Source organism: Triticum aestivum, chromosome 5A (genome assembly GCF_018294505.1).
Source record: "Triticum aestivum cultivar Chinese Spring chromosome 5A, IWGSC CS RefSeq v2.1, whole genome shotgun sequence".
Taxonomy (NCBI): Eukaryota; Viridiplantae; Streptophyta; class Magnoliopsida; order Poales; family Poaceae; genus Triticum; species Triticum aestivum.
The window spans coordinates 510,782,580-510,794,206 of NC_057806.1; the positions used below are offsets into that span (position 1 = coordinate 510,782,580).

At 43.0% G+C, this 11,627-nt stretch overlaps 1 protein-coding gene across 5 annotated transcripts; it reads left to right on the forward strand.

Moving 5' to 3' along the window:
* The first annotated feature begins 1,943 nt into the window (after positions 1-1,943).
* Positions 1,944-9,598, forward strand: LOC123104407 (uncharacterized). Of its 5 annotated transcripts, XM_044526247.1 has the most exons (8): positions 1,946-2,462; positions 2,824-3,002; positions 3,930-4,041; positions 7,658-7,736; positions 8,404-8,530; positions 8,781-8,846; positions 9,181-9,293; positions 9,471-9,583. In XM_044526247.1, exons 1-8 carry the CDS (start codon positions 2,303-2,305, stop codon positions 9,481-9,483), a joined length of 849 nt encoding a protein of 282 aa, XP_044382182.1. In that variant the 5' UTR covers positions 1,946-2,302; the 3' UTR covers positions 9,484-9,583. The 5 variants fall into 5 exon arrangements, 4 of the variants coding, with proteins under 4 accessions (XP_044382182.1, XP_044382183.1, XP_044382181.1 ...); XR_006450316.1 differs by lacking the exons at positions 9,181-9,293; positions 9,471-9,583 and adding an exon at positions 2,558-2,723 and having other exon boundaries at positions 1,944-2,462; positions 7,658-7,853; positions 8,781-8,847; XM_044526248.1 differs by lacking the exon at positions 9,181-9,293 and having other exon boundaries at positions 9,294-9,598.
* The last annotated feature ends 2,029 nt before the right edge of the window (positions 9,599-11,627 follow it).

The window sequence follows — 11,627 nt, forward strand, 5'->3', positions numbered from 1 at the left end:
CGGCATCCAGGGACCAGCCACGGGCGAGCGCGGCTGCCGGGGCGGGCGGCCGGCGTCGGGGACGAGCGGACGGGAGCGAGCCATGAAGGTTTGATGGCAGTTAGACTCCCGCCAACGGTCTCTCGAGTATATAGGGCCCCTTCGGTTTGGCTCTGAAATCCTTATTTTTACGGTTTTAACAGGGATGTTTTCCGCGCCTCTTAATTTTTTTTACGGGTCTGGCGTGTTTATAGTGTTTGATCGGACGACTTTTTACATGAATCCGTATTTTAACGATTATTTTATAAGTTGAGGCATTATACGAGGTCTGATAGAGATGCTTTTACTTTGACCAGAATGCCATTAGTAACCCCATGGCTTGCACCATCAAGGACATCATGGTTTTTTTTTCTCAAAAAAGGACACCATGGTGACCATGGTTAAAGTCCGCCTGTGTCGCTTCTTTTTCTCTATTTTCTTTTGAAGTGGGCCGGTCCGTTACTGCTGAAGCTCGCAGCGAGAGTTTTCTACGGGCTCGCTTAATGCGAGAAATATCATTTGGGTGTCGGTAAATGTTCAGGGCCAGTTTTTTTGGGCGGCTTAAAAAATAAGCTGCCTCTTCCCAGTTTAAAAAATAAGCCGCTCCCAAAATTCATGGAAACTTCTAGATTAGTAATCCCATAACTAGTTTAGAAGCCCCAATAAATAAAGGAGGGAGCTTATGACAAAAACTAGGGAGGAGGCGGCTTATTTTTTAAGCCGCCAAAAAAACTAGCCCACTAGTATCATTTGTTTTTACATATGAGCTGGATTTAAGATGATACAGACAAATGGAGCGTGTTCGGGAAGGCCCATTGAAATCGTGTTCGGGGGGCTGGCTTATGGATGCCCTTTACTAACACAGAGTTCTCAAAAAAAATTTACTCAGAAAAAAAAACTAACACAGAGTTCCGCTAAAAAAAACTAACACAGAGTCCATGGCAAGCACATCACGGCCGCGACCACGACCCACGCGCGCCACCGCCGGCATAAATTAGCGGCAGGTCGCCTCGCTTCGGCTCCACACCGCATCGAAAAGAAATAGGGTTTCTTACCGGTCGCCGCCCCCCTCCTTCCGCCGAGGTCCGCCCGGTCAACCCCAGATCATCCCCAGTAAGTCTGTTTGTTCCACAATATGCACTATTCAAATCGTAGCACCAATTTTTTCCCTGATGTGTTTTTACTGACGGTGACTTCTCCAATTGGTACGCGGAGGGATGTCGGCGTTTGCGGTGAAGGGATCGCTGCGAGGACCTTGCTTCTCGGCGGCCGGCCTCTCCTCCGGCCAGAACCCTCGAAGCAGCAGCTTCTTCGATCACCCTGCGCCGCGGAGCAGCGCTGCCCCACTCCCGTCCATGGTCTGGAGCACGGGCAGCGACCCAAGGCATGGGAAGCTCAAGGCCAAGGTAAAGAGTAGCGCCGCCTTTTATTTACTATGTTCTGGAATTTGAGGGACGTCTAGGCAAGATGGTGAAATTTGGGGAGTTAATTGGACAGAGGAGTTAATATTGTATGAATTGCAGAAGCTTTGGATGGTTTGAGCTAGGGTTCCGAAATTTTGAACAATTTTCATGCTATGTATATTGCACCATGTATATAGCCTTTTCCACTACAATTTCAGGGATTATTTAGTTAATAATCAATGCGGCAAAATAGATTACTAAATATAGTTATAACATTGTCTTGAAGGCAACTGAGTGGATGCAGCCAAATGATGATTAGATATGATGCACAACCATCACAGAGGCCCACAGATTTTATTTGCCAACCTGGTCCAGCCATGCACATCGACCTTCTCAACAGGGAGCGGCTTCGTTATCCAATGGTACTTCTTATACTCCCTCTGTTCCGAAATAGTTGTCGCTGGAGGTTTCTAGTTCAATTTTCGCGTAGTACAGAAATATCCCCACTTTCCAATTTTGCCCTCGCCGGCCTTCGCACTCGCTCGCTCACTCGCTTGCCCAACCGCACTCACTCGCTCGTGCTCTCTCGCACGCTTCTCGCCGCTCGTCGGCCTTCCCCTTCTCACCTGCCTCCCCTCTCCCCGCCGCTCGCCGGCCTCACGCTCCCCTCTCCCCATCGCTGGCCTCACCCTCCCCTCTCCCCATCGCTGACCTCACCCTCCCTCTCCCTCTCCCTCTTCCTTTCCACCACCCCGCCTCCACTCACACCCCGGAGGTAAAAAAATCAATCTTTTGAGCCGGCGACGAGCTTCTACTCTGGAATATGCAATAGAGGCGTGGATGTGGAGCGCCAGCGCTGGATCTGGGCGAGGGAGGCATGGATGTGGAGCGGCACCCGAGCGGTGGATCGGGAGCAGCGCCGGAGCAGTGGAGCGGCGGATCTGGAGCAGAGTCTTCGTCCTCACGGTGCACACGTCGTCGTCTTCGTCAGACGTCCCCACCTCGCTGACGCATTCGATCCGCGCATGCTGTGTTCTCTCGGTATTGCCTGCTGCATCCTCCTCAGTTAGTCGATTGCTGACCTTCCGCTGGTTACTTGCTCAATACAATGTGCTCATCTCTTTGCTGTTTGGTAGTAAAACAATCGTCAGTAGTACTTGCTCAGAATGAATCGTTGCTGTTGGGTGGTAAATCTACCCGTACGTTGGGTAATAGCCTTATCGGTAGCTGCAACTGTAACACTGGTTGCTCTCTGCTGCTTCATCGTTTACTGTTGTCGGCTTAGAAAAAGGCACACAAAAGGTGGGTAAATTAGCCAGTTAATTACTAAAATGCTCAACATAAATATAAAGAGTCGTAATTACAGAGATCGATATTGATAGTGCCAGTTCACAATTTTCAGGTAAAGTGAAGTTACAGGAAAAAAGTACTCACCAGTTTCAAGGAGATGAACTTGTTTGGGAAGTGGAAGCAGAGTTGTCTGAATTTTCAGTATGTGAGTTTCATCAGATATTAGAGGCTACAAGTAACTTTTCTGAGGAAAACAAAATTGGCGAAGGTGGATTTGGCCCGGTTTATAAGGTAAATATAGAACACCATGCATTATATACTCCACATTTTCTAGGCAAGGCAACACAAAATGATTAACTGAAATTGACAAGATTAACTGAAATTAAGTTTCAGTATACCTGCGCTGGTAGTTTTAGTTTCAGTTAAACTTGGTAATACAGCTCCCAAGCAGGGCCGTGTTAGGGGAGCTGTTCGATTTGTAGTGTGTAGACTGTAGAGAGTCTTACTTAATGTTTGTTCAAGTACTAAAAGAACACGAGGCCTTGCATTGCGATCGATGGCTAGAGTTCTTCTATGCATGGCTGATTCTGCAACTACAAGAAATTTGTTTTAATAAGTTTGTTATTTGCCTTGCAAAAATCATGCCAGGGCTGCCCTACAAGTTTTGCTGAAATTACTTATTTTCTTTCTGGCTAAATTAAGGAGAACATATGGGCGACAGAACTGTAAATTACTCATAAATGGGCAAAGAGGAGGAAGAGTCATCTTTATTATCTTCTCTCATTCTCTAGTCTTTTCCATGCCCTCTCGTTCAACTTGCTCCAACAGAGACTTGATGTCCTCTAGCTTTGCATAATTAATGAGATGCCCAACTACTTTGAGGACCCACTTTATTTTCTTCTGTGGCTTACAGCAACTCCGACAATGATATATCATCAATAGAAAAATCTTGAACGAGTTATTGAACTTGATTTTTTTGGTTTTGGTTTTGGAGTAGTTCAGACAGCAAATTAAGGAAGAAAAGTTCCTTTTATAATTTTGAAATTTTCAGAGATTGTGTACCAGCCAATAGTGATAAAGTACAAAAGTTTCATCTAGAGTTTTTAGACATAATAACAAGTAAAATTGCAATTCTGCTGCTCATCATGATCGAATGGTGCATTACTGTTATCTTGGATATTTTTTGCTTATATCCTGCTTTATGTGTTGGTGGCACAGGATGATCGACGGGTGCATGTCATAGAGAGAGACCTGACAGAGCCTGATAGAATTGTGGGTGAATTGTTACAACCTGGAGGTTACTTGAAATTGATAGAATTGGGTCTGCAGGGTAAGCTTTGCTCTCTCCTGCTCAAAATGGGTTTCCTAACAGAACCATAGGCAATGTATACTGACTACTCAGTATGGGTTTCATTCTACCCAGACTGCGTTGATGAAATTGATGCACAACGTGTCCTTGGTTATGCATTATTCATGTCTTTGAGTAGATTTTTTGGACATAATAACAAGTAAAAATGCAATTCTGCTGCTCATCATGATCGAATGGTGCATTCAGGCTATCTTGGATATTCCTTGCTCTCTAAACTCTCTTATCTTCTCCTATCTAAATGGAGTAAACTGGAGTATGGATTAGCTTAAAATGAAGTGCAGTACTGTTTTGGTTTCATTGAAAAAAATCTGAACAAAAGAGAAACATCACCTGCTGAAGCTTCTGTAATTTTGTAAATTCTGAATCACATTTTTAGTTTTGCAAATTCTGTAATTTTGCACATGAAGCTTCTGTAATTTTGCCCATGAAGCTTCTGCTACTGTTAATCTTGTCATGAATCTTCTGTTGATTTGGTACATTAGCTTAAAATGAATCTTTTCCTTTAAGTGAAACTAAATAAAAAAAATTCTGTTAATTTAACAGTTGCAGTAGTATAGCACTTGCAGTAGTGTAGGACAGTAGTAGTTTAGTGTAGGACATCAGTAGTTTAGTGTAAGTTTTAGTTCATTAACTGAATTTTTTCAGTTACTTAACTGAAACTTTTTCAGTTACAGTAGGACTTCTCTTCTCTCTTCTTCTCTCTTATCTTTCTCTTCTTGCATCTGTAGTTTAGTGTACTTCCCTTGTGCCCTCCATACTCCTCTCCTCTCCCACTCCTTTCCTCTCCTGCTACTTTGCTTGTTCTCTTCTTATCTAAATTATCTTCTCATCTCTAAATTCACTCATCTTCTCTCCTACTACTCTCTTCTCTTCTCTTTCATTTAAATGGAGTACTCCACACAAGCAAATGAAACTTTTGAAACAAAAGTGATTTCTCTTCTCTTCTTGCTCTCTTCTCTTCTCTTGTCTTCTGAAACTTAAAAGCAGCAGCATCAACAGGTCCTTTTACTCTAGAATTAAATGAAACCTTTCCTTTAATTAATTAATTAAACCGAAACCTTTCCTTTAATTCATTAAACTGAAAACTAAAGGATTACACATATAAGTCTCACAAAATGGAGAAAAAATATATGGAGTAAAAATGATCACAAAATGGAGTTACACATACAAGTCTCACAAAATGGAGTATTACACATATGGAGTAATTTCACATGGGATGCACTCCGCACAAGACTAATCTCAAGGAACTACACATACTCCACATCCGAACAAGCCTCGTGTCAAGCATCCGTACAAGCCTCATGTCAAGCATCTCCCATCTCAAGCATCTGAACAAGCCTCATGTCAAACATCTGAACAAGCCTCATCTCAAGCCTCTGAACAAGCCTCATCTCAAGCCTCTGAACAAGCCTCATCTCAAGCATCTGGACAAGCCTCATGTCAAGCATCTGAACAAGCCTCATCTCAAGCATCTGAACAAGCCTCATGTCAAGCATCTCCCATCTCAAGCATCTGAACAAGCCTCATCTCAAGCATCTGAACAAGCCTCATGTCAAGCATCTCCCATCTCAAGCATCTGAACAAGCCTCATGTCAATCATCTGAACAAGCCTCATCTCAAGCATCTGAACAAGCCTCATCTCAAGCAGCACCAGCCTCATCACTGAACCCTCCCCATTACCTCTAAGTTGTATAGAGCATTTGTGTAAACCTCTTTAGGGCATGTTAGTCTTGGAGGTAGCTGCCCAAGACCCTCAAGCCTTTCCTTGTTAACATGTGGTATTTTATACCCATTCCCCCCTGCATGGTTCATGATCTCAATCATGCACATTTTTAGAGTTAGGAAAATTCTGTTGAGCTTGTAAACCTTATAGCCTTCAAATTCCTCCAAAACACCTGCAATAAGGTCTTATAGTGTTTTAGGACTCAGACAATCTGTCAGCGATTGCAGCGAGTTGAAAAACCCAAGGTCAAGCACATTCAAATCAGGACTGTTGGCAGGCTGTTGTACTAATCTAATGTCAAGTCCAGTTTTTGCGACAGCTGCTAGAAATTCCTGGTCATCTCGCAAGATATGGGGCTTAGCATTATCCTGCTGAATGTAGATGGTCTGACCAGCATCACTTTCCGGCCAAACTGCTTGTATCGCTGGCAAGACCTTCTCTATCAGGAACTCCCTCATCACTTTTCTGTCGACCTTTATTGACTTTGTCTCTATTGTACCTTTGGGTCTGTTGTCGCTTCTCCTCTGAGCAGGATTCACGAATGGCCAGATACTAATTTTCCTAGAGAATGTCACGTTTCCTTCCCTGTCCCACCTTGGCCTAGCAACGGCTGTTAAGAACATCACCTTGCCAATACAGTTGCCGTGTATAGGCCTCGTAGGCTCTTCCTCCCCATCCAGCAGATAATATGTTCTATTCTTCTTTGTCATGTTAAACCACTTCTCGTCAATATGGACAACATTATGCATAGTCTTGAACTTAGGCCTCGCAGTTGCTGTTGTTGCCTCATCAAGCATCGACAAACAAAATTTCATCCTAACCATCTTATTCTTTTCCTTTAAAGCCGGCTTCACACAGTTTGTATGCCTCCTAATCAAATTCAGCATGAATTTTCTATGAAGTGTGGTAGGGCTACATCCCAATTGCCAGGCTAGTGACCTAATAGTAGACCTCCTGTTTAATGGGATTGTTAGGATTTTTTCTAGGTTAATGTCCATAGTCTTTCTTCCACTATTTCCTTTTCTCTGATCGGCAATATCTACTTCTTGACCTTGTTGAATTTGCAACATTGCTTTCCTCCAAATTCTTTGTATATTCCAAACACCCACTCCAAAAAAATTTGCAATGTATTGCGTATCAGTTTTCTTAAAAGTGCCTCCTCTACTCATACACAGTGTATGCAATGCTACATAAGCAGCAATTTTTTGCTGGTCATTGAGGGTTTTATTTTTTCTACCAACTTGCCCAACACCTGCACCAAGACATACAACAAAGAAATGATTAAATGAAATGATCAAGTGATGAAGTGATGGAAGGATCAAGTGATGAAATGATGAAATGATCAAGTGTAACTGTACCTGGATTTTGAACAATTTCATCTCCTTCCATTCCCTGTCCGGCATCTCCTTCCATATCATCTCCTACATGTCCTTCCATTTCATTTTCTGCATCTTCATCCATTTCATCCACATCTTCTGCAGGTGGAGTGAAGTTGAGGTCTGGGAGATCCATTTTCTCCTGAAGATATGAATATGTAAGATGAAGTAGAAGTAGAAGTAGAAGTAGAAGTAGAAGTACAAGAAGAAGAAGAAGAAGAAGAAGTACATATAAATTCAGTCTGTGTACTGTCAATTGCTGTATGTTTACTATCAAAGCAAGAATTAGACAATTGCTGTCTGTTTACTGTCAAAGCAAGAATGACAATATTGTTATGGTCAATTGTTGTTCGTTTACTGTCAAAGCAAGAATTAGTTTCCTAGGTTAATGAAACATTACCAGCCATAATTAGTTTTCTGTATCTTAATTATCTCTGAACATTTTCACCTGAAAACTGAATGTACAATGTTTCTGTAGAAAATTTGGTCGAAAAGGGATGGCATGCCGACGTGTACAATGGACAGCTTGCTGATGGACAGTTTGTGGCAGTGAAGAGGTTAACAAAAATACTTAACCTCAGGGATGCTGCAGGACAGACAACCTCAGGGACGCTAGCTGCTTAACTAAACATGAAACTGAACCCGGGGTTTCTCTTTCGATGGTTGCTGCATGTGTGAGTGCAGGAGTACTTCCTTCACTACATTTAAGTTAATTAAAACTAAAATGAAAATTTTAAGTACTCCAAGATCAGTATATCAAACAGTTCAGTACTCAAAGATCAGTACATTATTTTGTTTGACAGGAGTACATTATCTACATTATCTACAGATCAGTACATTATTTAACTGTGATTTAGTGTTATGATGATTTGATATGGCGAACATAGAATCCTGCCTGCGCATTTTGAAGCAAGACTCCTGTGATGATTTATACTGAACTGTTTTATCTTGAAATTCAAGCTTACTGTATCCTGATTTAACTGGAGTACAATGTTGTAGCTTCACTTGTCTTCCAGTCAAATACTCATGTACTCCAACTTTAACTGGAGTAGGCCCCAACTTAATCACAATCAATTGTTGCATGTGGTGCTATATTAGTTCTACCAAGTTGAGGGTTTCGTTAAGTTGCCTGTACCCTGAATTGAAGTAAATTAAATTGCCTGTACCAAGTTGAGTATTTAACTTTTTTTTGAAAAGGAGAATAACCCCCAGCCTCTGCATCAGAATGTTGCGCGGGAGGCCGAGGCGGGCAGGCGCTGCTGGTGGCGGGACGAGCAACTGGAGCAGGAGGTCATCGCCAAGCTCGGCTGGGGCCGCCTTGGCGACGCCTATGCCAGGACCTTCTACCTCGGTGAGCCCCTCACTCTGCAACTCTGATTTAAAATGGGTTCTGTGATCCAGTACTGTAGTTCGATGAGTAGTTCTTGATCCAGTACTATAGTTCGATGAGTGCAGTCCATTTAAGGCTCTCTTTTGGTTTGCTTGTCTGAAATGAAATGAAGTAAACTAAAGTGCAGTCCATTTTCACCTTTCCTTGCTTCCTTGTTTTGATTTGATTGTAAATAAATAAGATCTCATTTCATTTGGTTTGCTTGTGTCAGGGAAAAGAAGCAATTATCCATCCTGTGAGTGAGATCATCAACACACACACTATGTCAACAGAGCAAGTAATCCCATATTTCCATTGGATTGAGATACCTCTTTTTTCCCCATTACTAGAAGCATGTGGACATTGCTGTCACAAAATCACATGGCAAAATGTTGCCACCTTGCCCTAGATGGCTCTATAAGTATACTCCCTAGGTGTAATCATGACAACACTAATCTGTCATTCACACTTTTCACAATTTTCATTCTTATTTACTGTCAGGACTGTTGGCTTTTCTTACTGTTGGTATCATTCATCAGGATACACCCTTTTATAGAAAGTTCTTTAAATATCCAAGTATTGATCTCAAATGGACTATTGAATTTGTTTTCATTGACTCGTTGAAACTGTAGGCATGTTTGCAATTGGACAAATGGTGTATAACAATGATCATCATCTCTAAATTTGACAATTGGACAACATCAGCAGGAGGACATCAACAACATCATTTTCTCATGCATTACAGGTTTCCCAATTGCAAAGCTGCTGCCTTGTGACCATGAGGTCATGGGTTCAAGTCCTGGAAACAGCCTCTTACAGAAATGTAGGGAAAGGCTGCGTATTATAGACCCAAAGTGGTCGGACCCTTCCCTGGACCCTGCGCAAGCGGGAGCTACATGCACCAGGTTGCCCTTTATTACAGGTTTCCCAATTGATCATTACACTCCAGTAATTTCTTCTGATGCCAATTGTGAGGGTGATGATCTTGTCTGATTGCCATAGTTATTGATCTTAACAAATTCTTCCTGATTGAATGTCTCCTGATTAATTTTACAGACTATTGTACCTAAAAGCATCAACAAATTCTCCCAATTCTGCATTTGGCAAAAACTGATAAGAATTGGGAGCAGCGAGGAGTACCTGGCGAGGACCAGGCAGGGGAGCAGCGAGGACCGGGCGGGGGAGCAGCAAGGATCAGGCTGGTCAGTGCGGTTGAGAGGACCAGGTTGGTGCAGCGAGGACTAGATTGGGAGGAGCGGTGGGGCGGCTAGGCTGGGGCAGCGGCGATCAAATTGGGAGCGGTGGCCACCAGACTGGGCGGAGGAGGAGGAGGAGGAGGAGCAGGCGGAGGAGGAGGAGGAGGTAGAGGGCGGAGGAGGAGGTGGCCGGACTAGCAGCTGGAGGAGGTGGAGGGCGCAGGTGGCCTGGCGGAGGAAGACTACGAGGAGGAGCCTGGCGGAGGAAGACGATGACTCGTTTTCAAATCAGGGGTATTTTTGTACATTTGCTCGTTTCCACCTGGTCTGAAAAATCCCCCAACGACAACTATTTCGGAACAGAGGGAGTACATCTCAGTGTCTTTTCTTGTATCTTATAGTTTGCGCTGAATTTGCAAAGTTATGCTCAATTTTGCTCCAAAGTAAAAAAGGTAGAGTGATTGTTGCTCTGAAATGTGTGGCAGACATCGATAAGTATAAAGTAGGAGTCTACTCAGTTAGATACATACGTCTATGGAGTAGCCAATACCTGATTATATGAAGGGGCTATATGTTAGTTCACTTGTATACAACACGGATAGGGACATTTGGAGCATAATTTATGTTCAAGTATGACTCGTTTATATGCACAAGAAGTTATGCAGGGTATGTAATTTTGCGACAATGGCAAGGATAACGATCAAGCTTAGTTGTTCTTAGAACAATAGTTCATTGCATACAAAAGTAGATAATGTTGTGTGTATGTGTAGCGAGAGGATCTTTGCCATAATAATCTAACTTTGTCTTGAAGAATCCACAATCTTGAATACATCACTGTGGGAGCACTTGAATGTGCAGCGATGAAAAAAGTGTCTATGGGAGTCCCTGTAACTAATTGTTTAACTGGTTGTGTTGTTGCGTTGGTCATGCCTCTTTGAACTGCTGCCTTCTACTAACACTAAGGATATTAGTCTAGTTTTTTGTAGGTTTTTGTATTCCAAGGTCAAATCACTACGTGTTTTTTGCATGTGTTCGACAAATACACCCTCTTTTAAAAGAGAGAATTGCATCTAGTGACTTTTAGTAGTGCTTGCCTAGATTGTAAGGTGATACTTGGAGAGAGTGTTGTCCCTTAGCATAAGCTTTTGGTGGCTGTCTTCCACTTTCGGATTCGTGTCCAGCGGGATAAGCGCGGCAAAGTCGCTAGAACGAAGTGGTGGAAGTCAAGTGTGAGGCAGCTGAGGCTTTCAAGGAGAGGATCATTAAGGAGGGCCCTTGGGAGGAAAGAGGTGATGCAGGCAATATGTGGATGAAAATGACAACTTCCATTCATAAGGTGGCTTTAGAGGAGTTTGGAGTGTCCAGGGGAAGCAACCGCGAAGTTAAAGATACCTGGTGCTGGAAAGATAATGTCCAGAAGGCTATTAAGGAGAAGAAAGATTGTTTGAGACACACACACCTGGATAGGAGTGCAAACAACATAGAGAAGTACAAAGTGGCAAAGAAGGTCGCAAAGTGAGCTGTGAGTGAAGCAAGGGGTCGGGCGTATGAGGACCTCTACCGGCGCTTAGACATGAAGGAAGGTGAAAAGGACATCTATTAGATGTCCAAGACTTGAGAGAGGGAGACTAGGGATGTTGACCAAGTCAAATGCATCAAGAATGGAGCAGATCAACCCTTGGTGAAGGACTAGGAGATTAAGTATAGATGGCGGGAGTACCAAGCTGTTCAATGGAGAGAATGAGATCTCTACCATTGAACTGGACGACTCCTTTGATGATACCAACATGTGTTTTGTGCGGCGAATCTAGGAGTTGAGTTCAGCTAGGCTTTCAAAGGATGATAGGAGGCAAGGCGCTAGGTTCTGATTGTATCCCCATTGA

Bases quoted from the DNA above. Each gene is read 5' to 3' on its own strand.
- LOC123104407 (XM_044526246.1), top strand. From the start codon at position 2,303: ATGTGGAGCGGCACCCGAGCGGTGGATCGGGAGCAGCGCCGGAGCAGT. The intron at 3,003-3,929 runs GTAAATATAGAA...TTGGTGGCACAG, and splicing joins GATTTGGCCCGGTTTATAAG to GATGATCGACGGGTGCATGT. The intron at 8,531-8,780 runs GTGAGCCCCTCA...TGCTTGTGTCAG, and splicing joins TGCCAGGACCTTCTACCTCG to GGAAAAGAAGCAATTATCCA.